Source organism: Apaloderma vittatum, unplaced genomic scaffold (genome assembly GCF_000703405.1).
Source record: "Apaloderma vittatum isolate BGI_N311 unplaced genomic scaffold, ASM70340v1 scaffold24949, whole genome shotgun sequence".
NCBI classification, from domain to species: Eukaryota; Metazoa; Chordata; class Aves; order Trogoniformes; family Trogonidae; genus Apaloderma; species Apaloderma vittatum.
Genome location: NW_009733879.1, coordinates 342 through 25,838, shown reverse-complemented (window position 1 = coordinate 25,838; position 25,497 = coordinate 342). Strand labels below are relative to the sequence as shown.

The following is a 25,497-nucleotide window of genomic DNA, read 5'->3' as shown; positions in this document are numbered from 1 at the left end:
GGTTCAGCGACAACTCCTGAGTCTTGGCCTGGAATTCCTTAGGCCTGGGTATGGGTAGAAACGATCTCACAGACAACTCTCTCAGGCTGCAATGGAAAAGGAATACCTATTTATTTAGGATCTAAGAAGCTTTTCTAGAGGGCTGTGGCATCAACCGTGAAGGAAGAAAGCTGTTAATCAACAGCAACATGATTGTAGCATTGTGTGCTGATTAGTATGAAAAAACCAGATCAACCCAAACTTGCTTTAATTTTCAGATATAAGGCTGGTTGGTTGTGTACAAAACTGTCTTTCTATGAGTTGATCGCCAGTATGTGCTTTTTATATTAGCTAGGGGAAGAAGAGGGATGAAAACACAGCGGGAAAGTCAGGATTTAACTTCTAGTTTTTGTTATGACTTCTATTTTGAAGTTGTACAATGGCACAGGCTGTTAATAGAGTTATTTAAAATAAATGCAAACATTAATTTAGGTGAATTCTCAATTTCTATACTTAAGGCAGAATACTAGTCTTTAGGTGACTGAAGTGTTGCAAAAGTTTTAACATTTTATCTGATTTAAATGTTGCACTGATTACCTTGCCATGAATATTGGAATTTTAAAAGAAGTTAACGTCTGGAGGACGTAGTGTTTTGAAAGAAATGCATTTTTTCCACTTTTATTGGAACGATTGGTTTAAATGATGTGGAAATACTTGTGTCTTCAGAAGAGCTGGGAGATGGAGGAGGATTAAATATTCTGTTAAAGGAGAGTTTAGATATGATAGTGCTTGTTAAGAGGAAATAATTAACTGTGCAAGCTGTGTATTAGAAATAGGCAGTTGCCTAAAGAGAAATTGCAAAGAATTAAACCCCCTTATTGTTCCTTGTATTTTGAATTCTGAGTGGTGGAAAATACGTATGTGAGTTTAAAGTAGAAGTACCTTTCATTCCTGCCTAATCTTGTTTTTTATTATAAGTTGAATGCTGCTGAACTTTGCTAATTAAAGAGCGGTAAAGAATACCCAGGCACTAGGGATGTATGTGCAGGTTCAATAGCTTCATTGTAAACATTCTATTCTACACTTCCTATCTCTCATTCTGTCAGGTGATCTAGAAAGCTGGCATCTTGAACGTCAAGGTGAAATGTTTAAGTTCAAGTGCATTTGTACTGGAAAAAAACACAGTGCAGTCAAGACACTGAGTTTTTCTTTTTTCCATGCTTTTAAAATTTGTGTATAAATAGCTACAAAAGCTTCAAAATAGCTTCTGTAAGACTGAGCTTGGTTTCTAGATTCTTGATGTTAATTGTCCACGTTTTAACCCACAGACACTTGAACAGCACTGTTGGTTAGTATTGATGCTTGAATTCAAGAAGTAATTCACTAATTCATATGTTCTACTGATTCATCAGTGTTGGCAGAAGTTAAAAGCGACAATGTCTTCATGTGACTATCTATTTCTGTTAAAAGCAGTTATAAAATACCATCTTCAGTTATGAGGATTATGTGCGTGTTTGGCTCTTGGCACAGCTTTTTCATTTTTTAAAAAAAAAATATTATTCTAAAATCTTGCAACACTGCTCAAGTAATTCGAATTAAGTTTTAGTCAGAAAGAGGCAGCTTCACTTCGAAATGGTGCCCATTTCAGACTTCTGTAATTGGTTGTTTGATGGCTTAGAAGCAGGTTCTGGTCTAGTGAGAAAGAACACGATAGATGTATTTGGAAGTTTAATGTGAAGTATTTCCCCCTGTATTAATTCTGCAGGCACAAAAATCTCAAACCAAGAAATTCAGGTCAACAGGGGCAGGCACCACCTGTGGGCCAGCAACAGCAAGCAGCTCCAAAGCACAAGACAAATGAGAAGCAAGACAAAGGGGATAAGCCACAGAAACGCCCTTTGACTCCTTTTCATCATCGCGTATCTATCAGTGACGATGTTGCCATGGAGGCGGATTCAGCGAGTCAGAGGCTTGTGATGACTGCACCAGACAGTCAAGTGAGATTTTCAAATATCCGAACTAATGATGTAGCAAAGACTCCTCAGATGCATAATGCTGAAATGGCAAATTCACCTCAGCCGCCGCCACTTAGTCCTCACCCATGTGACGTCGTCGATGAAGGGGTGGCTAAAGCTCCTTCTACTCCTCAGAGTCAACACTTCTACCAGATGCCAACACCAGACCCCTTGGTTCCCACAAAAACAATGGAAGACAGACTCGATGGCTTATCTCAGCCTTTCCCAGCTCCGTTTCCCGAGGTTATAGAGCCTACGATGTACGTTGGTACCGCTGTCAATTTGGAGGAAGATGAAGCTGATACTACTTGGAAGTATTACAAAGTTCCAAAGAAAAAGGATGTGGAATTTTTACCGCCTCAGCTTCCAAATGATAAGTTGAGAGATGATCCAGTAATACCTGCTGGACAGGAGAATGTAACATCAGTTACAGAGTAAGTAGCACTTAATGCTGTGGTAATAGTGTGAGCAAGGGAGGAAACCGCAGGGCCAAAGGCAGTGGTTTCTCAGCATAAGCAATTCTGTTGCTGAAGTGTAACGTTCTCAGCTGGAGCAGTACTTGGTGAGCGTGTCTGCACTGCCTGTGTGCAAGGAGCTAATACCTGGGAAATGTGAGCATGAAGCACGGTCAAACCTGTAGTAAGGCTTCCCAGCTTTTTGTCATTAGAACTCTGATTCAGCAGATGGCAACTAACTTTCTTTTTCTACTGTAAAATTAACCTGTAGTTAAATGATGCCTATTTGTGACTTAAAGTTCCCTGCTCTTCTCCCCCCACCCAAAACAAAAACCCAACCCAACCAACCAAAAACAACAAAGAAAGGGAAAATAAGTAACTTTCTCATTTTACTATTTGCTTTCTTCATTATTTGAAGAGATCATGGATGGTCTCAGCTGCAGACTTATCCTACTAACGTTTCTTCTGCCTCAGTCCTGCTCCTGTCTTTATTTAAATGGCTGATGGGAACAATGAAGAAGTTTATCTCTTTCAGGAAACCAGATTAACTTTAATGTAGGCTGCAACTACTTTTTAGTATCACAGATTTCTCTGTGGAGTAAGTAACATAAACTGATGTTCCTGCACATGATGCATTCTCTCTCTGTTGTTATTCAAAAGGCTTAAGGATTTGAGGTTATTGTTCAGAGAAGACAAGTGACCGGTGTGTTACTGCTCTTGGACCTTGGATCATAAGGAAGACTCATTTATTAAACAAAGCTTCTTGAAGAAATATTGAGACAGTCAGACTAGGTCCTTGATAGAACCTCAGCCTTTGAGCTACAGGAAATGTATTTTAGAACGTTTGCTTGTTTATTTTACTTTAATATAAGCTAATACTTTCTTGAAATAAATATATTATCTACAGTTATTTTAAAAAAGGATTTTTTGAATAAATCTATTTTTTTTTCCTGAAAGCTATTGTTACCTAGCACGAGGTTTTAAAATCTTCTCCTCTACTGCTATCTACTTCGATCAGGATAAATTGATTGCTTTTTTGTAACTGCCTAAGTTTTAATTAATTACAGATCATAGAGGCAATGGAGAGAAAGAACAACACTAGTGGTTTTAGTGTTAAAACTTACATTTGAGCTCTGTTTTACTGCAGAATGAATCAACATGGACTTTCTGTATCAGTTAAAAACCCAAAAACCTCCCCAAAAGAGACCACCACCACAGCAGGTGCTGACAGGGCTGTTACCAGCAGGACTGGAACCTGGGTACAGAGATGGCAAACTTGGACTTAGGGTCATGATCAAGGAATTAAAAGCTGCATCTCAAATGCATCTCAATTTGCCTCTGTCAGCTCATTTACTGTTGATTATTTTTGGTCCAAGTTTTTTTTCCCCTGTTCAGGACCCTGTTCAGGTCCACTTAATGGGACCAGTATCAAATTATTGAGGGGTATTTTTCTTTTTTGTTTTTAGGAGATAGTGTATTTGATTTGTGGTAGAAGAGTTGAAGCATCTATTCACAAGACTGAAATTTTATGTTGATTTTCTGTTTTGTTGCTGGCAGTGGAAAGCCACTGATGGCAGTTACGTTGACTTTGCTGTGTAGGAAAGCTGTGAGAAGTAGTAAATATGCTGTAGCTGCTGGTCTGTTCTCATACACATTTTCTTAGCCCAGTCTTTCGTGCTCGCTCTTTAAGAGTTTACAGCAGCTAGTGTATGGCTTGACTCTTTCAAGATGCGCATTTATAGGATTTTTAGTCCTTTTTTTGCCTTGAATTCATTTCAGTCAGCCAGAGAAAGATATGCTCTACTTCAAAATCTTTCTTTTTTTCTCTTCAAGATACAGTCTTTTGTTGTATGCCTTCTAGTTTGATTTAACAACTTATTGAATGTATTTTTTTTCCCCCTGGAGAACTTGGCTTTTAACTTCTCTTCTTTGGTGGTCAAAAATACTGGAAGCTGCCGGTTGCTTTTGCTGTATATTTTTCCTGGTGTTTAATTCATTGTTCCTAGAAAGTCATTCCCATCCTTATTTTATTTTTCCTCTGGTGGTAGTTTTTTTGCGGGATTTGGAAAAGAGGAAATTCTCAACTCCATCTAGTGCTACTCCTGCCATGAATGCACCGTTGTGGGGGCTGTCGTGCATATGTTGTGCACACGTGTAGCTGGTAATCAGAGCACACTTTTCTGTTTGCCATTGTCCCTTTTTGCTGGTGCAGCGTTATATCTCTTCAATTAATAATCCTGGTACAAAAAACCTTAATTTCGGTGTACTTCCCATTTTTGGCTCCAGATATTAGGAAAAGAAAAATGCCGACAAGGGCAAATGTGTTTTTATTGTTCTTGTTAGTAAATTAGATGGCAGTGTGTTGCAGGCTTCATTTGTATCGATCTAAGTGCTATAAATGACCACGAAACATGGTGGGGTTTGTGTGCTTAATGGTGGTTGTTGCTTAGGGTTTTCAGATAGCCGGGCTCTGTGTGCGACGGGGTTAGTCTGTTTGTTGTGTCAGACTCAGCTGGGTTCCGGAAGGATTGGCACACTTACTACATTTTAAATTAATTAAATGTTCGGGAGACGGATTCTTAAAATACAGAAAATTCAGGTTTAATCACTTCTTTCTGTTCATTTGATTGGACATGGATGTAGAATTGCAATGAGTAATTTTTTAGCCTGGTGAGTTTCTTCTAGTGGATATAGATAGTTTAATACATTTGTACTTTATAATAGATGACAGCTATGACCTGGGATAAATTACTAATCTTTATCTGAATTGACAGTGCTTGAGGAGAGATGGGCAGAATGAATCACGCTGCTGTATCTGACGTGTGTACGGAGGTTATATTATATGAGTAATGATTTAATCTTTTTTCCCCAAAAGTTTTCTGAAGCTGAGGTGGAAAGGAAGAAAATGGGAAGGGGAACATGAAGTAGTTCTTGTAGAGGCTGTGTGATACCATTTATTATGTGGAATTATTTTTGCTAAATAATATTTGTGATTTTTATTTTTCCTCTGTTCAGATTAATGGTGCAATGTAGGAAACCCTTAAAGGTTTCAGATGAATTGGTGCAACAGTATCAGAGTAAAAACCAATACCTAGCAGCTGTAGCGACGGAAGCTGACCAGGAACCTGAAATTGATCCTTATGCCTTTGTTGATGGTGATGTGGAATTCTTATTTCCTGATAGTAAAAAAGATAGGCAGAACATCGAGAGGGAAGCTGGGAAGAAACACAAGGTGAGTAAAGGAGCGAGGATACAAATTAGTGATGAGATTAAAACAAATTGCTTTAGTCACCAAATAGAATTTAAATCCTTCCTTGTGTGTTCAGAAGTACACTAAAAATTGTGTTCTAGCAGAAATGATCAATGAAATTATGCGGCATGCCTCTAAACCTAAAATTTTTCTGTCATGCTGGTGGTGCTATTACATTTGGGGTTTTGGCTTGTACTGGGAGAACACTGCTGGCTCAGAACAAAAATCAATCTGGCTCAGCAGGCTTTCTGTAGAAATGGGTGCTGGCAGGTGCTTGGGGAAGAGAAGAAAGAACAACAAGGCAAGTGCTTTGTTCACATGGGGAAGGTTTGGGGGTAGCTGAGGTGAACTCTGACTAGCTGCCTGGGCAGGGATTGAATTATCTTTTTCCTGTGCTTTAGCCAGTACCCTCAAGGTGAGGCTGCTACCTTAGAAGAAAAGTACACCCTCCAAAAAAAGAGGAAATGTAACTGCATTGGGAACTTGTACATGAAATAAATTGATTAGGACTAATTGTGTCTGTATGCACCCCTGGTACCGAGGGTTTCATTCAGTAACTGCTTAGTTAATGTACAGCATTTGATATCAAGTGTTTTTCAATAAGGCGTTGTCGCAAGAATTCCCAGCTTGCTTTTTAAATTTATCCCCGACACAAAAACTAAGCTTTATGTTGTTATCTGTGCTCATCATCTGTGTGTTGCTGGCATGTTGTCTGTATTCCAAGCTGCCTTTTTCCTGAGCAAGTGCCACTTGCTAGACCCCCAGTCTGTACCGCGCTGAGCTAGAAAGCAAATGAGAAAGAATGTGGTACTACTGAGCCATACAGGAATTCCCACTGGGAGCTAGAATGCCCCCCACACTCCCAATTAATTTAAGCAAACTTTTCTCCTTTTTTTTTAAAGGTTGAGGATGGGACATCAAGTGTTACAGTTTTATCCCATGAAGGAGAGGATGCTATGTCTCTATTTAGTCCGTCTGTAAAGCAAGGTAAAAAGATTTTTTTTCCCACCTCTTTTAGTTGTGCTGTGTTAATGTTCTCTTAGTAGTCTATTAGAACCTGCTGGGTATTTAAGTTTTGACTTTATGGTTTGTATTTCCCTGTCCCCTCAGGATTAGGAATCTGCTTGGAACACATTTTCTTTTTTGCACCTTGCAAACAAATGTTGGCTATAATGTACCAAAGTTAAAAAATTGAAGTGACCTCACATATGTGTAGGATAGTTGAGTGAGGCTGAGAACATTCTTCCTCCCTCCTTTTTTTTTGACCCACAGCTGTGGAAATAGTTCTTGAGATGCCTTTTTTTTTAAAAAAAAAAATAAATGAATATTGCCAGTGTTTATAATGTTTGTTTTTCTCTATAGATGCCCAACGTATTGCTGCTCATGCTCGCACTGCATCAACTAGCCTGTTCCATGAAACAGACTTAGTGGTCTCTTATACTGACCTTGACAATCTCTTCAATTCTGATGAAGACGAACTAACAGTAAGTGATGTGCCAAAGCAATGGCAGCTGCTAAACAAAATCCTGCAAGGAGCAAGTATGTCTTTGTGGGTTTGGTGTTTTGTTTTACTTTTTTTTTGCATTTGTAGGAGAAGCAAGCACTGTGGCTCCTCCATGGCAGTCGTACTGCTCTGGTTGACTCATACAGTCATATTTTTGATGCAGATAAGCTTCTGATCTTATATCCTTACTATGCAGACGGTACATGCTTCTTGAATATACCTTCAGTTATAATTTTACAGATTCAACAGTGATACTAGCGTTCTTTTTCCTGTGGTCAAAGTTCTGTTTAACTAGTCAGTAAAGGTAATACTGAAACAAAACAGAAAGCTTCTGAAAGAGAAGAGGCATTTAAACACGTGCACATTCTGCCAAATAAGCTGCTTCATTGCAGCAGCTATTATTTGGAACAGTTTCTTTTGCAGTCTCTCATAGCTCTGAATCCATTATCTTTTCTAGTTTCTATTTCAATTCTGTTTGCAATCAGTTGTCTTTTCTGAGCTGTACTTTGCTCCATGCTTAATCCTAAATCCCCTTACCCAGACAAAATGCCCATCAACTTTAATGGGAGCTGTAGCTGAGTAAGGGCTGAAGGATCTTAATAGCCATCAAAGGTCATCATTATATAAAACAATGTGTTTGCTCTTAAACATGAGGACTCTTATTTTCTGTAGACTTGAGTACTGTCTAAACATTGTAAAATATCGCTTGTTCTTTTAATTTCAGCAGCTTTTCTTCCCTGTACCTCATGTTCCAGGATTTGTGTTTATTTTCTATTCCTGTTCATGTGGTAGCATCAGTGATGTTAGCATGGCTTCGGGAGTGTGTCTGTTTTTTTTCTGATAGATTGTGGACAGCCTTATTTAGCATTGTTGTTTTTTTTTAATATGTCTGCTAACAGGCTGAGAGTTATTTTGTAAGTGGTATTGAATAGCATCATGACTTGAAGGGAGAGCATTCTCTAAATTATAAGTATTAAAGGGGGACAAGTGTAACCTGAATTACTAGTGTTGCGATTCTGATTTATTTTAGTTTTTCTAAATATTACACAAAATCTCAGCTTTGTATGTCCACCACATATGAAATTTTGTGTTAATAGGAACATATGTTCTCGGCTGAATTGGTTTTATTACAATACTACTCTTGTTTCTTAGCCTGGATCTAAAAGAACAGTGAATGGCACCGATGACAAATCCAACTGCAAAGAGGCAAAAGCAGGAAACCTAGACCCACTGTCATGCATAAGTAAGCTTTATTTGTTTTTTCTAATTAAAATACTAGCTCTAAACATTTGGTTGTTAATATATTGTGAGAACTCGGAAACATACTCTTCACTTGCCCTTCTGAAATTTTGAGACAAAGGAAGTCCTTCAAAGTATATTTTTGCTCCAATGCCTACTTCTAATCTGAATTTAGGCACTGCAGATCTCCATAAAATGTATCCAACTCCACCTTCCTTGGAACAACATATTATGGGATTTTCTCCGATGAACATGAACAATAAGGAATATGGCAGTATGGACACTACGCTTGGAGGAACAGTACTGGAAGGGAATAGCTCTAGTGTGGGAGCTCAGTTCAGAATTGAAGTAGATGAGGGTTTCTGCAGCCCCAAACCCACTGAAATTAAGGTAGGTAGTGCTGATAGGCCTGATAAGTGTTTCTAATCATTGGTGTTCATTTTATTACTTAATCCTGAACAGCAACTGTGGGAAATTAAGTACTATTTGTAACTCGTGTCCTGCATTATGCTGGGCTAGGTAATGCACATTCTGATAAGTAGCATATAGTGTTTTACCACTTAAATTTCAAGAAAGAGTAATATGTAATTAGCTGTTAGTGAGCTGAAGGAAAGCATTTCAGTAATTGTAGTTAATGTAGTAATTGTTTCTTTCGTATTGGCATATTGCTTTTTGGAGAACGGTAGGTGAGAACGATGTGTGTATAAATCTAACCGATAGAGCTGCAAAAGAAGAAGTATTTGATATTAAAGAACTACAGCTTGAACTTAGTCACATTTTTTGAGAAGCATTTTAATTGTTGATCTATTTTATGTGCTGACGCTTTACCACGTTCAACTTCTAGGATTATTCTTACGTCTATAAGCCCGAGAATTGTCAGGCTTTAGTGGGATGTTCCATGTTTGCGCCACTGAAGACACTTCCCAGCCAGTGTCTTCCTCCCATCAAACTGCCGGAAGAATGCATTTATCGCCAGAGTTGGACTGTGGGAAAGCTGGATTTACTTCCTCCGGGACCTGCCATGCCATTCATCAAAGATGGGTACGACTTGCGCCGCAAATGTTTAAGCTTTGTAAGGTGGTCAGTTATCCATGCTATAGGAAGTAACCCTACATTTATTGGTTTTTTTTCTTTTTAAATCTATAATGAGAACTATTGTAAAGGCATACTGTATTTACACAACTGCCAAAAGCCTTCAAGGAATACTTACGATTAAACCTTACTGTAAGAGATTGCCTTCTCAAATAGCTTCTTAGCTGTGCATACATTTTGTTCGTTGTCTCATTTAAAGGTTTCTTGGGGAAACTTAATGGTGCAAGTCCAGTTTTAATAAGTAATGAAGATGGTAACAGTCAAGATAAATGTGAACCTGGGACTTTGTTTTTGCAGTGGTGTTGTAGGTGCTGTAAGGCCTTAGTAGGTTGTGCTTCTGCTTCTGAAATGATTTTCTTCAACAGCAGTAATCTCAGCTGTATTGGGCCTGGGCAAACATTTCCTTTGACGGGAAGCCCTGCCCACTGTGACATTGCCTGCTAAGAGCAATCTGCATTTGGTAGTGATCCGCTTGCCAGCACTTTTTCTTAAAATATTTGTTCTCTTTCTCTTCAGCGTGAGTAGCTGGTATAAATGGATTAGGCAACAAGGAGGCTATGTATTTATTGAATTATATGAATATTAAATCTCAGAGTAAATACTGACGTTGCTTCTGTTTGGGTCACCCGTAAGCAATATATTTCCAGGTCTCGTTAGCCTTATAGGCCTTTGGAGATACTCACCTGCTTAGGAAAGAAAATGTTAAATGTTTCCAGGTGATACTTTCTTCATGCATTCGGCTGAATGTGTTGTTAATAGGCCTCGTACATTTCCGTGGTGTTTCAACACAACACATAAATAAAATATGAATAAAAAAAGGTGTCCTTTAAACTCCGTAGGGCCACAGAATATATAATTTATTCTGACCGCACTTGTTTGCTGGAAGCTTTGTGCGAAGGCAAAGACGGAAGGAGGCGGGGAAAGATTCTTTAATAGCGCTGTCAGTGGGAGTCCTATAAAGTCATTTAGAACAAATGCTCTTGAAGTTCCTTAGTTTTGCTGTGGATTATGAAAGACTAGTTCAAAAAAGCAGATATTAATTAGGAAGGTCCTTCTTTAGCGATTTGAGACTTAAACTTCAAAACGCGTATGTCGTGTACTTAAAGTGTTTGCTTCTTCCTGTGGCTGCTCTTAGTGATGGAAGCACTATGGATCAAGAGTACGGCCCTGCCTACACGCCGCAAACTCATACTCCGTTTGGGATGCCACCAAGTAGCGCGCCTCCCAGCAACAGTGGAGCTGGAATTCTCCCTTCTCCTTCCACCCCTCGCTTCCCAACTCCTAGAACACCAAGGACTCCTCGAACACCCCGTGGAGCTGGTGGACCTGCAAGTGCACAGGGTTCGGTCAAGTACGAGAACTCTGATTTGTACTCACCAGCTTCCACACCATCGACATGCAGACCACTTAATTCTGTCGAACCTGCAACCGTGCCTTCCATTCCAGAGGCACACAGTCTTTACGTGAATCTCATCCTCTCCGAGTCTGTAATGAATCTCTTCAAAGACTGTAACTTTGACAGCTGCTGCATATGTGTTTGCAATATGAACATCAAAGGTGCTGATGTTGGAGTTTACATTCCCGATCCGACGCAAGAGGCCCAGTATAGGTGTACCTGTGGTTTCAGTGCTGTTATGAATAGGAAATTTGGCAACAGTTCTGGGCTGTTTCTTGAAGATGAATTGGATATTCTAGGACGTAATACAGAGTGCGGCAAAGAAGCAGAAAAACGCTTTGAAGCTCTCAGAGCTACTTCTATTGAACATGGCAGTGGAGGACTGAAAGAACCTGAGAAACTGCCTGATGAGTTAATACTGCTGCTGCAGGATCAATGCACCAACTTGTTCTCACCGTTTGGAGCAGCAGATCAAGATTCCATTCCCAAAGTTGGTGCAGTTAGCAACGTGGTACGTGTAGAAGAAAGGGATTGTTGCAATGACTGCTACTTAGCCTTGGAACATGGACGGCAGTTCATGGACAATATGTCAGGAGGGAAAGTTGATGAAGCACTTGTGAAATCTACTTGCTTGCACCACTGGTCAAAAAGAAATGGTAAATATTGAAAACAACTTATTTTCTCCCTGTCTGTCTCCAATTTTATCTTTTTTTAGGGTTACTTTTTTGGTGGTTTTCCTTTGTGGGTATCGGATACTTGAGACTGTTTTTCCAGCTGAGTGCTTGCATAAATTTTTATCCCAACTCTGTTCAGAGTAACTATTCCTTTTACGTCCAGCGCTAGTGCCACCCACCACGCGGAGCTTGGGCTGTGGCTGCTATCAATTGTAAATTCCTAATGTCAATTTGAAGGGTAGTGCAAGAGCACAGAAACTGTCCACAGCGCTTCACTGAGCTTGTTCTTTTAAAGAGCTTTTGGTGACTGCATCCACAGAGGCTCTGAGGAGTGAGCGTACATAGGAAGTGTGGATGGGTCAACTGGTGATGGTATTGTCAAGACTACTGGGGTAGAATTAAACAAGATTTATGATTTCCCTCTCTTTTTTGAGGGAGGTTCATAGTTTAATGCCTTATGTGGCAAATAAAGCGTTATTGTAGCCCTCACTGTATGCTGGATCTGCCAGAGATCCTTGGATTTTTTTCTTCTAGGGCATGACTGATGACGTACTGTCTTGTAGAATACCCTTTATTGTGTATATTTGCATACTTCTCTCCATAGTAGTCTTTTCAAATTGCAACTCTAGCAGGGTGAACAGTGAAATGTGAAGCTTTGATAGCACTTACCTGCAATTCATAGGTTTTAATGAGGATGAGGAAGACTGACAGTAAAGCTCAGCTGGGTTTCTGTGTATCAGTGGGGGATTAAGTTTAAAAGCCGAGGCTGTAGACGAGTCAATATTTTCAGGAGACTCAGTGACACTGTGACCTTGGTAGTTAGGAAAAGAAGATGTAAAGATAACTTTGAACGGAAGGTTATGAGATTACAGCCATGCCAAATTTTGTGTCAGCTTTTTAGCCTTCAGCACTTCGGCATGAAGTGGCCCGGTGGTGGTGAGGTGACCACAGGGGCTGTGCAGTGAGCACTGGGGACACTCTGCCTGACCCTCCGCCCTCCTGCATTGGGAGGGAAAATCCTGTAGTTTTAGGATTGTACAACCTGTTGGTATATTTTAAAAAAATTTTAGGCTTTTTCCTTCCGTTTGAATTGTAATGTGGTAAGGCTTTCACAGGGAAAAAAACTCTACAGAAAAGGAAGATGGAAGGAAAAATCCATCTGTGTTTTTTATAAGTGACTGAGAGAAGGAGGAAACCTCCAAATCTGTGTGCTTAACCTGTTATATCATGGCCTTTGGGTGGCCTACGCGTACATTTGGGAAGAGAGCAGCCTTGTTTAAAGTCAAGGTGGTTTAGGGTTCTGGGTTATTTGTGGAGGGCTTTGCTGTATCCTGCTGTTGCTGTAGGCCTTGACAGGCGTGGGGTTTTTGTTTGTTTTTTTTTCCTTTCAGTTGTGGATGTGAGCATGCAGTGTTCCCAGGACATCCTTCGTATGCTCCTCTCGCTCCAGCCAGTTCTTCAGGATGCAATTCAGAAGAAGCGAACGGTCCGGTCTTGGGGGGTGCAAGGCCCCCTGACGTGGCAGCAGTTCCACAAAATGGCTGGCAGAGGCTCTTACGGTAAATGCTGCGCGGGCTCCCCCCCTTCATCTGCCCTTGATCCCGCCACCAAACCTCGGGGTCTGGGTGCTCTTCAGCCTATTGGAAGTCTAAACAGCATCTGACCTTTCCTTAAACTAACAAGAGACAAGGGAGAGTTCTTTTCTGTAGAAACCCGGAAAAGATTTGTATTCCTGAAGACGGTAAATGAGTTGAAGATGTGTGCATTTCAAATGAACAGCTTCAGTTGTGCTGTGTGTGTACACCTGATGCTTCTCCAAGCAACTGATGTTGCAAAGGATTTAATGTTTAAAACAGTAATTGGGTTTGGGGATGTGGGGTTTTTTGCTTCTGTTTTTTTTTTTTTTACTCAAAATTACTCCACTTTAATTACTTTAAAAATAGCGTAGTTAAAAATACTAGTTTTGAAATGCTTGAAGAAGCCTGCTTTATTGCCGGGTCTGAAGATCTGAGGTTATCCAGTGTGTTGTCCATGATAAGTATTTGGAGTGGCCAACACAGGACACACGTTTACAGATCCGAGGTAAATTCTGTGCACTCAGGATTTAAAGTGACCTTTCACCAGCTCTTTTGTAGTTATGTTTAGAACATGGTGATTATACATTTAAGGTACATGTAAATGTATATTTAAATTGTGGGATTTTCTTTTTTCCTTCTGAGCTCCTTCTATTTATCTGCTTAGGCTGTTTACATTTCTTCTCCCAATTTTTGATCACTCTGTTGGAAATGCTTCCTGGACAGTAAAGATCTGCTCCCGATTGTCTCTCTACAGATAGAAATATTAAACAACTGTGGAATTTCTTGAGGCCCTGAGAGATTTGAAATAAAAATCGGTAGCTGATGCTTGCTTGCAGAGGATTGGATCATACATTTTCATTTGCAGCTGTTAAACTGAGAACCGTTCCATTTAGAATCAGGGCTACTTTTTTTGTTAGATGCTGGGAGCGCTGTAGTGGTTTTTTCTCTTTATGTTTCCTAGAGGCAGGGTGTTAATTTTAAGCTTCCTGCTTAATATATTGGAAAATACGTCTTGCTTTTCCAGGAACTGATGAGTCCCCGGAACCACTGCCAATCCCAACATTTTTGTTGGGATACGATTACGATTTTCTGGTGCTGTCTCCATTTGCATTGCCATATTGGGAGAGGCTGATGCTGGAACCTTACGGATCTCAAAGAGATGTTGCTTATGTTGTGGTGTGCCCCGAGAATGAGGCTCTGCTGAATGGAGCGAAAAGCTTCTTTAGGGATCTGACTGCAATCTATGAGGTACGTTATTTATGGCAGTTAAGAGCGAAATGGAGTTTTGAAAGACTGCTTCTAATATGTGCTTGTAACTACTTATCAGGCTTGTCTCAGATGATATAAACGCTTGCACAGAACGCTATCTCGGAAAGCTGCTAGAAAGGATTTTAGGAATGGGCATTTGGAAGATAAGGGTTGTTCAGGCTGCTCACTGTTCCTTTCAGGAATGGCTGGTTTGAGTCTTTATCTGATAAACGCCACGCTGTGGTAAAGCTCTGTATTACCACTTTGGTTTTAGCTGCAATTAATTAATGAAGTGCATTGCTTGGATTGTGATTAAGATTAGAGTAGATGATGTATCAACCTGTTATTCTTGCGTTTAGGAAAACCTAAAAATAAACTGTAAAATCGCTACAAAATGCTTCACGCTGGTGTAATATTCTAGAAATAAAGTGTTACTTTGGAATATCATAATTAAGCTGCAAGTTCTCTGTCTTTATGTACATGCTCCTTTGTGTGATATTTAATAGTTTTTAAGGATTACACTTTCCTTATCTTGCATTTTCTGTTTTACCTTCTTTGCAGTCATGCAGGCTTGGCCAGCACAGACCTATCTGTAAGTTGTTGCCTGATGGGATCATGAGAGTTGGACCAACTGCTTCAAAGAAACTTTCCGAGAAGCTGGTCACAGAATGGTTCTCACAGACAGCTAATGCCAACAATGAAGCATTTTCCAAACTCAAACTATATGCCCAAGTTTGCAGATATGAGCTGGGTATGATATTTTTTTTATTATTATTATTGTGTCTTATTTTGTAGAATTAGCACTTACTCCAGTCCAGCAGAGGAAAATAAATCATGACACTTATTGAGTCTTATTCTTTGTTGCAGTTTTCTGGTTTTAAGCTTTGGTGGGGGGGAAAAAGAAAGATCCCAAACCTCCAATCTTTGGATATGGGCTAAAATGGCTTCTTATCATCTAGGTGTGTCTGCAGGGAATGGCAGCGTTACCTGACAGGGACTTCGGTTGTCTTTTTGCATTGGTGACTTAGATTCTGAAGCAGTGATTTCTAGCAATTCAGCATAGCTGGAAAAAAAAAATTAAAATAGATTTCTGCATATTTCTGCAGGAGTCTTATGAGAATACTAGAATTCTGAAAATTTCATACAGGCATTTTAATTTGAGAGATAAAATGTATGCTAAGGGTTTGCTTTCTCTTTTGTTAAAACTGTAGACTTACAGAGATGAAGCATGCTTAAAACCAGCTGCAACGTACAACGTTATGCTTTTTTCCTGGTTTTAGGTCCTTATCTTGCTTCTCAGCCTTTGGACAATTCTTTACTTTCCCAAACAAACCTGGTCCCTCCCTCCAGCCAGCCGGCTTCTGCTCTGCCCCCCGTGACAGCTAACGCTGGAAATCCCAACACTCCGTCGTCTGCCCCTGCAGCTCCCACCAGTAGTACCACTACAGTGACATCAAACAGTGCCATGTCTTCTGCAGCTACTACAGCTAATTCCACGTTGACTACCACTGCCCCGTCATCCTCTTCTGCCACTATAGGCAGTGGGATACCAACAAGCAAGCCTTCTTCATTCCCACCTTTCAGCAGCATGAACAATACCACTTCTGCCTCCCTGCCCGCTCAGGCTGCGACAGTCCAAAACGGGCAAACGGGAGGGCAGCAGCAACAGCTAACCCTGCCAACAGCAGCCATGTCTGGAGATGCTGCTTCAGCGCCTGCACAGCCCCATCCAGAGGTTTCTGAAAGGTAACGCGCTGCCGAGTCGAACCTTCCGCTAGAAAAAGCCCCTTGGCTCGCTAATGTGAACCTGTTAATGCCGCTCTTGTCATCCCCTCAGTAAAAATCCTCTCTGTTTTAGATCCTTTTCTAGTCACCAGGCTGCTTTTTAGGCAGAGTGAGAGCTCAGTCCTGGTGGAGCTGAACTTTGTGGTGCAGTTCTAATTGCATCTCAGTGTCTGCTGTGGTGCAAAAAGGAACTTTCTCGTTTTTCTTCTCTAAAGAGAGGAAATGCACCAAACTACTCACGTCTATATGTTAAAGAGGACGGGGGAATAGATAACTGGCACCATCTTAAAGTTCTGTTTTCTGTTTATCAACGTTACATTAGTAAAGACAGCTCTTTCTGAGAGACTGGCCTTGTAGATATTCTTGTTTCCCAGCTGAAGCAATAGAATATGTGCTGGTGAGCTTCTGTAATAAAGGCTAAAGACAAGGCAAGCGATACTGAGTTGCTGATAAGCTCACATACAAAAACGAAATAAAAGGACTGTCTCTTATACCACAGTTCATTAAAAGGTCTTTCGGATTAATATTTGACAATTTGATCTTTGTTTTCAAGTAAAAAAACCCAACACCTTGGTATATAAAACTCAGCTTTTTGTAACTGGTTTCAAAATTTCATTTCCAGCACTATGGATCGTGATAAAGTTGGAGTCCCTACAGATGGAGATTCACATGCTATCACCTATCCACCTGCAATTGTAGTTTACATAATTGATCCTTTTACATATGAAAAAAAGGATGAGAACAGTAGCTCATCTAGTTTGTGGACACTTGGACTTCTGCGCTGCTTTTTAGAGATGGTTCAGGTTCTTCCTCCTAACATCAAGAACATAATTTCTGTGCAGGTGAGCCAACATTTCTAGAAACACAGTGGCTGGGTTTTGGAGGCAGCAGCACCCTTGAGGTGAAAGTTGCATTTGCTTTGTAGATGTTGCTTACAGTTCTACAGCTGTTAAATCATTAAGACTATAGTTTTTAGAGCAGCTTAGAAGTTATTAACCACAACCAAATTCTACAGCAGATTCCAGATTCATCAGGTCTTACCTCAGAGGAAGTGTAGTGGCCACTCCAACAATGAGGGAAGTACAGGAATGCTGCTTGTCCCGTCACCAGAAGCCACGTGGCCAGCCTGAGGCTGTGGGGCTTTAGACACTGCTCCTTCCTGACAAAACCCGGCTGCGGTGCTGTCAGCAGCTGCAGGACTAGTTAACAGAGGGCATCTTTTTGGAGGAATTATTAAGATTCTCTTCGAAACAGATTCTTGTTTTCTTTGAAGAAAATTGCAGTGAGAACAGTTGCGTCAAGTCTTGCATAGCTTTGGAATAAATGGCAGGAGATATCCAAGAACCAGAGAAATTCGATTGCAAAGTAAAATTCTGAAAGTAGCACACCCAAATACTATTTCAAAAGCCATTTAATCTCATGATGAAACAGTGGTTATTTTTTTTTTCTCCACCTATAATCTGTTCTAGATTGTCCCATGCCAGTACCTTCTACAACCTGTGAAACACGAGGACCGGCAGATTTACACTCAGCATTTAAAGTCTTTGGCATTTTCAGCTTTTACTCAGTGTCGAAGGCCTCTTCCAACTTCCACCAACGTGAAAACATTAACTGGCTTTGGCCCAGGTTTAGCCATGGAAACTGCTCTTAAGAGCCCTGATGTAAGTATCGTTAACGCGATCGTGTAAACGTCCGATCCGAGAAATGTGCCTGTTTACTAAATCACTGGTGTCTTTCACACTAACTAACTGGGGTTCTTAGGAATAATTGCATCCTGGACCTTCATTGTCTGCTCTGTCGTCTTTATAGAGACCTGAGTGTATTCGACTGTACACCCCTCCTTTTATACTGGCTCCTGTAAAGGACAAGCAAACGGAACTAGGAGAGACTTTTGGAGAAGCTGGCCAGAAGTATAACGTCCTTTTCGTGGGCTACTGTTTGTCTCATGATCAAAGATGGCTTCTTGCATCCTGCACAGATCTCTATGGAGAACAGTTAGAAACCTGCATAATTAATATTGATGTACCAAACAGGTAAGAATGAAACTGTTGATACTTAGCATGTCTGTATTCTTTGATTCCCATGAGGAATTAAGTTTGTTTATGATGCTGTAAGAACAGCTCTGACTTTTGCAGACTCACTATATTGCAAAATTAGCTAAAGAAAATGGATAGGTTTTGTATTATGTGCAAATTACTTTGTGTTAAAATTCTAGAATAATGTTATTTGGTTTCATGTGATTCTTGAGTGTTTTTGTATGTGTGTTCATGCTCCACATAGACTTGCTGGCTTTCACATCAATGTTTGAATGTGATTAAAAAGACACAAAAACAAACAAAAAACCCCACAAACAACGTATCTACTACAATACTAACAACTATCATTCTTGGGTGAATGTTTAGGTTAATAAGAAGTTCCAAAGGTGGTAATAAAAACTTGTTGCAGATGACTTCTCTCTTCCCTTCTTTCTTAATTCTAGAGCTCGGAGGAAAAAGGGCTCTGCCCGCAGACTTGGTCTTCAGAAACTCTGGGAATGGTGCCTGGGACTTGTGCAGATGAGCTCTTTGCCATGGAGAGTTGTAATAGGCCGTTTAGGAAGAATAGGACACGGGGAATTAAAAGGTAATGTCAGCATTTCTAGAGTTTAAGACTTGATCTGAAGCTTTCATTTTTCAGTAATACAAAGTGCCTGCCCATGTTTCTGGAAGAAAATTCAAATAATTGTAGAGTTCCTTTGTGTATTTGACACTTTACATGCGAAGCTTGCGTTGCACGCTTTGACATGTGAAATACGTGTTCTGCAGCAAGTGCTGTGCCTCTAGACAAACCTGTGTCCTTTGTATCCTCAGACTGGAGTTGTTTGTTGAGTCGCCGAAACCTTCAGTCCCTCAGCAAGAGACTAAAGGACATGTGCAGGATGTGTGGCATCTCCGCTGCAGACTCTCCGAGCATTCTCAGTGCTTGCTTGGTGGCGATGGAACCACAGGGATCCTTCATTATTATGCCAGGTATTTGAGAAACTCCCCCTTTTTGGGAAGGGAACTGATAACTGGCGTTTAGCACAACTAAGGAAACGCTCGCTTTTTCTCTTCCAAAGATTCTGTATCGACCGGCTCTGTGTTTGGGCGCAGCACCACTTTAAACATGCAGACATCTCAGCTGAATACCCCGCAGGACACATCGTGCACTCATATACTTGTGTTTCCCACGTCTGCATCTGTGCAAGTAGCGTCGTCAACTTACACCACTGAGAACTTGGATCTGGCCTTTAACACAAACAATGGTTAGTAGATTGGATTTATTCTTCCTTGAAAAACGAACCAACCAAAAAAATCCTCATCCCTCCGCTTCTCATAAGACTAAGACTGTTTATTCTCATGAGCCGCAAGATTTATGTGGAAAATCCCTTTGATTTCGGAATGTGTTGTCATATCCTGTATGTATGGAAAGTAGAAATTCACTGGTCTTGTTCTTTTTCAAGATGGAGCAGATGGAATGGGAATCTTTGACTTGTTAGACACTGGAGATGATCTTGATCCTGATATTATAAATATTCTCCCTGCATCCCCTACTGGATCTCCTGTACATTCTCCAGGGTCCCACTACCCCCATGGAGGTGATATGGGCAAGGTAACTATTAGAGTAAACACAGAGTTGGGGGAGAGGGGGGATGTTGGCTTGGATTTTTTCCATCTGTAATTTCCTTTTGTGAAATGAAAGGTTCCTATGAAACATTTTGCATCACTTGAATATTGGGTTGTCTCAGCTGCTGGGCTATTTTAAAATGCTTTGTGTTTTGAAAGCTGCAGCTCATTTCTGTTAAGTTTGTGCTTTCCTAATATTAAACCATCACCTGTTGTTTTATAGGGTCAAGGTACAGATCGATTGCTTTCGACAGAATCTCATGATGAAGTAACAAATATACTGCAGCAGCCATTGGCCCTTGGTTATTTTGTGTCAACTGCCAAAGCAGGTCCATTGCCTGACTGGTTCTGGTCAGCGTGTCCTCAAGCACAAAATCAGTGTCCCTTGTTTCTTAAGGTACTGTAACTCTTCCTGGGCGGTCTGGAATGGAAAGTGGTGCGGGGAGCTAAATTACAAGGAAAACTCTGTTTAAAACAAAGTTGGTGCATGTCTCTTTTGCATCAGGAGAGAGCAAGTTTTAAATCTTTGAGCTCTGGCATTTTACATTCACTTTTTTACAGGAAGAACCAAATGTTCTGAAGGGTTCTGCTTCTCTGATAGTTTCTTCGGGGCAGTCCAGATTCCTTTCTGTTTCTGGCTTTGCTATGGTATTTTTGTGAGAATAGGTTGAGTTTTTTTGGTTAAATCTTGACTCCTGAGGGAAGAATACAAGTGTAATGTAATATGTCATTTACACTGCATAAATAAATAATTAAATAACCATCACTGTATTGCACAAAGCACAAAAGCTAGGTTTTCCATGTTGCCTGTAGCCAAGTGATGGCCAGTGTATCATCTGTCTGGAGATTGTCGGATCCCCTTATCTTTTTGTGGCACAATCAAGACATACTTGGCACGTTAAAGACTATACAGTAGGATACAGAGAAGCTTTATATATTAACATTAGTCACTTTTGACTTAAATTGGCATCTCTCATGCTGTGCTTTATTTTCTAATGATATAAATGTATCTTCTGCAGCCTTATTTGTGTCTGGATTCACGGTTCTTCTTGGCCTAAGCTCAGCTGTGGCTTTGATACAAGACTTTTTTTTAATGGAAGACTTATTATTTACCCTAAGCAACTCTATGTGGAATAAAAATAGGCGAGCCTTACAGAAAGCAACTGAACTTCCAAGTCTGTGTATCACTAGGCATCTGGGGCCACGAGAGTTGCTTTTAAATAATCACTTAATGTAGCAAAGGGAGTGGAAAAAAAATGTTCCTAAAATACCTTACACTGCTAGCGCTGTGCTTTTAGGAGAGATTTATGTGTTTTTCCTTTATGTTGTGGTAATTCCTGAATGTGTTGATGGCCTAAGGATAAGATTTGTTAGAAGGTGACTGCGAGGCACCGCTCAGCAGCACCGAGGGGCAGGAAATGCGCTGTAGCTGAGCCAGGCAGTAACTGTGAGCATCTCCCTTCCTTCCCCAGGCCTCTTTGCACCTCCACGTGCCTTCAGTGCAATCAGACGAGCTACTCCACAGTAAACACTCCCATCCACTTGATTCTAATCAAACTTCTGATGTGCTCAGGTATTTATGATCGCTCACTTGCACAAATATTGTGCGTTTCGATGGTCATGCGGCTTGCAGCGAAGCTCCGTATTTGTTTTTCTCACTGTTAGTTTTCTCTTTGCGCTGCTGATACCCTTAGTGCATCACAGAGACAATATAAATTGCTGTGCTTGGAGTGACTGAAAGGTGGCTTTATCACTGAGCGGCTGCAATTAAAAGCAAACCTCTCTAAGCCCGCCTTTAACTAATCAGTGTTGGTTACATCTGAGAGTATTTGAAAGACAATGGATGCCTCAAACTAGTAGAGAGTTTGCGGTGTAACAGAAGAGAGTGCGTAAATGAGTGGGAGATAGTTGTAGTTAAGCCAGAATCTTGCGTGGCAAGCTTCTGGAAATACTGAAATGCTGAAATGCAAGAGTCTCGATTCATGTAACTGTTGAGAAAATGACAGATTTTTTTCCCATTGTCTATTTTTTTTTTTAGTAGACAAACCTCTTGACATTAATTAAGCATAGACAATTAAAATGACAGTTTTCCACTGAACAAAATTTAGCTTTGAACTGCTTGTAATAATTCCGAAGGCATGTTATTTCAGAATGTTGGCAAACCTATTTTACGTGTTTAACGCCTGAGAAACTGGATTGTAGTAAAACGGGACTGTAAAGTACTGGTGAGAAAATCTGTTGGCTTGATGGAAGCTTGTTTGCTTTTCAGGTTTGTTCTGGAACAGTACAATGCACTCTCCTGGCTAACCTGTGATCCTGCAACCCAGGACAGACGGTCATGTCTCCCGATTCATTTTGTGGTGCTGAATCAGTTGTATAACTTTATCATGAATATGCTGTGATCTTCATCTGAATTTTGCAAGACAAAAAAAAAATGAGGAAAAGGGATATTTCACTGCAGGACTAAGTTATAATTCTTCTCAGTGCAAGTTGTTTGTGATGGGGTATGAGTCTTGTTACTTCGAGCAAATATTGTTTCGACTTGTGAGCAGGGCACCTAACGCCCTACTGTCCTTGGGTCATTGACTATGGGGGATGCTTTAGAATGATGATCAGAAAGTGTATTATAACATTTTTAGTAGCAAAATTAACCATTTTTCCCCAGCCACAGTATTTGTGAAGAGTAATGAGCCATAGTACCCAGTCATGGTTAATGAATATTAAAAGCATGGAGATGAGAAGAAACATGAGGAACAATTAAGTTTCAACCTATGGCTTCAGAACATCAAGATGTTCTTGTATTGGATTATAGTATCTAGTATTCAAAAATGCCTGCATCTCTTATTTATTGTAAGTTTTTAAATGTATAAATTGTCTTATATTTCTTAACCTCTTTTATAAAAATTTTCCTAGAAGGTTTATACTGCCTTCTTGCTTTAAAGCAATTGGTCTAAAATATATGTAATCGTCTTAATTAAAAGTTGCAGTAGGTTGCTTTTAGAGTATTATTTTTTTGTAAGGGGTGGGTGGGGACAGTAAATTTGTATTGTCTTGATGTACAGTTTAATGGGGATAGAGGGGTTAATGTCCATACCATTGTGTGTGGGGGATTTACAGCTAAGCTGTAGTTGCAGAGTACATGTACAGTAATGAAGTTCACTGTGTTTATATAAATTGAAAAGGTACCGGGTCTTACAGCATTTTATATCACACCTTTACAGAGTAACAATGGCAATATATAAGTGATATTGTAGGTGGTTTAACTTGTAGTGAGAATAAAATGAATAAACTCTTCAATTAAAGTTTGTGCTATGGTTCAGGGCTGCGGCTAGATTCTCAGATCCGTTTCCAATATATACGAGTTTTAAGATTGCAAGAGTATCTGTTGCGCATCGTCGTTACCTGGATATTCTTGGCGACAATGTTGTTTTCTTCCATGTTTGCGTTAAAACATGAATGCACAGAAAACTCTGATCTTGTCCAAAGTCTCGTGCAAGGCTGAAATTTAGCCCAGCTCTAGCCATTTTACAAATGCAAAAATAGTCAATCTTGACTTTAAGATTGGTGTGTGTTTAACTAAAATGTGGTGTATATAGATTCTCAGTGAATTCTGGTATTCAGATTTTATTCCACTAGTTTAAAAAAAAAAACCAACACAAAAAACACACAAAACCCCAAACAACAACAAAAAACCCCAGTACGCAACCCTGAACGTTTTCCTTTCTCATGTCTTTTTGGCCCTGTGGTGACGGTCCCGGGTATCGGTGTTAGGGCATTCCCCAGATCCCCTGGTCAGGCTCTGGCTGGGGTGTGTGCCCAGGAGGCTCAGCCCTCCCGAAGGAAGGGACTGACAAATCACGAGGCTTTCCTAATCGTCTCCTTCTGTCTCCACTCACCGCTTTTCCCCCAGTCGTTCCCTTCCGTTCTCCTCGCACATGCCAAATGTCTGATGCTGCTCTAAACTAGCCCCTACGGGTGCTGAAGAGAGCAACTGCCTGTGCTTTCCCTGGGTTCCTCATCTGACTGCCAGGTTAAAAAACCCAACAACTCAATGCCTGCAGAGCTCGTGTGAGCCTGTTGTGATAACCCACGTCCTGGGTCTTCATACTGTCCTTCTCGCTGGTTTAAACCTTTAAAGGAGCAAGTTTTAAGATCCGTTTGTGCACCCGCTGTGAATCCTCTACAAGGAAGAATTTGCTTGCATTTACAAAAACTTACTGTGTTAATGAAAATCATGTTTCGTAAACGCAAAATACCTGCCTGAGATCATTTTTCATATGAACAGTCTCCTTGAATCATGTATATATAATAGTAGCAACTTTCTTGGTTTTGTATAAAGAAGTTGTACAATTGGTGATGAAAATTTTCAGTCATTTCTTCAAAACAACATGTGTGCAATCAGAAGTTAGCATATTTTGATAAATAAGAGTTAAAAATTGGGTCTGTCCATTGCTTTATCTTGACAACGGTAACGCACCACAGATTAAACAGCACATTCTTGTCTTACAGAAGGTTTTTTTTTTTCCTTATTTGGCTGAGACTTTTGAAATGGAAAAGTGCTCCCAAAATCAAAATTTCAAAGTATATGTCCTATTCTATTTTTTTAATTTTTTTTTTTTTTTTTAAGCTGTGTTGCCAAGTGGTTGTTTTTAACCCTGGCTCAGTTAGCCAGGTTCCAAGGGCTGGGTTTTGGTGTGGCTTTCTTTGTATTAAATTTGACCTGTATTCCTGAAGGTAAGTGAATCAGCTGCCTGGTGTAACTGTGTCTGTTACCTGGACCCCACAGGTGAAACCTCCAACTGTGAAAGCTGCCACTTTCCCCGCTTATCCCCCTAAAGGCATTTAAAGTAAATTATAATTTTGTAATCACTAGAAAAGATGAGGAGGCCATTTCTGGAGTGGTAGTCACAGCCGGCACTGTACCTATCGAACCTGCCAGCACCATGGAACCAACTACTCCATTGGGCGCAGTTTTTTGTTAGCTACTTCCGTTTAACTCTTTTAGTGCACATAACCGCTGCTTAATTAATAAAACTGTCACAATCCAGTAACTTGGGTTCTTGAGCAAGTACAAGCTTAAATATCTGGAAATTACAGCTATGCTGTTCCTGGCAGTGTTCCTTTAAGTAGCTGTGGAGGTTTACCTCCTCTTATGTATCCAATGAAAGAAGAATCTGAGATCCTTCTTTTCTGATTAAAAATATTTATTTTAACCTAGCTCTTACTGTATTGAAGGCGTTTAGTCACCTCTGACTCGCTACTCTTTGAATCCGATTGCTGAAAACCCAGTTGCCAGACCAGCAGGCCCCCCATTGTACTTGCAAACAACCCTTACGTTCTGAAGTGGCTGTAACATTTAGATCTTTCTAACGTTTCCTGAAATAATTAAAGATAAATGAATTTCTATTTAAATCCTCAGCTATGTTCTTACTTAGCTGTCAGTTATGGCGCAGATTATTGTATTTCTATATTTACCTCTGATGGTAATTTTAACTTCATGTGTTGCTATGAAGACTTGCAGATGTCTTTAATCAAGCACTATTTGTTAATACTGTAATATCAAAATATTATGTCGCATTATTTTAAAGCTTTCAAAAATATGAGTAAAACGTTTTAAAAAAAAAAAAAGCTATTGCACC

At 40.1% G+C, this 25,497-nt stretch overlaps 1 protein-coding gene across 1 annotated transcript in view; it reads left to right on the top strand.

Annotated features, from left to right (window-relative positions):
• The window catches only part of MED13 (mediator complex subunit 13), a gene marked incomplete at its 5' end in the record, with an annotated part of 27,058 nt that extends 4,246 nt beyond the window's left edge, over nt 1-22,812 (top strand). The window contains 22 exons of the mRNA XM_009876072.1: nt 1,745-2,428; nt 5,465-5,681; nt 6,602-6,686; nt 7,062-7,183; nt 8,356-8,446; nt 8,618-8,832; nt 9,287-9,483; nt 10,670-11,586; nt 12,996-13,163; nt 14,206-14,429; nt 14,991-15,180; nt 15,710-16,175; nt 16,837-17,056; nt 17,684-17,875; nt 18,024-18,247; nt 18,694-18,836; nt 19,064-19,222; nt 19,312-19,497; nt 19,696-19,844; nt 20,082-20,255; nt 21,331-21,431; nt 22,128-22,812. Of these exons, the coding sequence (XP_009874374.1) occupies nt 1,745-2,428; nt 5,465-5,681; nt 6,602-6,686; nt 7,062-7,183; nt 8,356-8,446; nt 8,618-8,832; nt 9,287-9,483; nt 10,670-11,586; nt 12,996-13,163; nt 14,206-14,429; nt 14,991-15,180; nt 15,710-16,175; nt 16,837-17,056; nt 17,684-17,875; nt 18,024-18,247; nt 18,694-18,836; nt 19,064-19,222; nt 19,312-19,497; nt 19,696-19,844; nt 20,082-20,255; nt 21,331-21,431; nt 22,128-22,260 (5,257 nt within the window). The remainder of the gene's footprint in view (nt 1-1,744; nt 2,429-5,464; nt 5,682-6,601; nt 6,687-7,061; nt 7,184-8,355; nt 8,447-8,617; nt 8,833-9,286; nt 9,484-10,669; nt 11,587-12,995; nt 13,164-14,205; nt 14,430-14,990; nt 15,181-15,709; nt 16,176-16,836; nt 17,057-17,683; nt 17,876-18,023; nt 18,248-18,693; nt 18,837-19,063; nt 19,223-19,311; nt 19,498-19,695; nt 19,845-20,081; nt 20,256-21,330; nt 21,432-22,127) is intronic.
• Nucleotides 22,813-25,497: the final 2,685 nt, after the last annotated feature.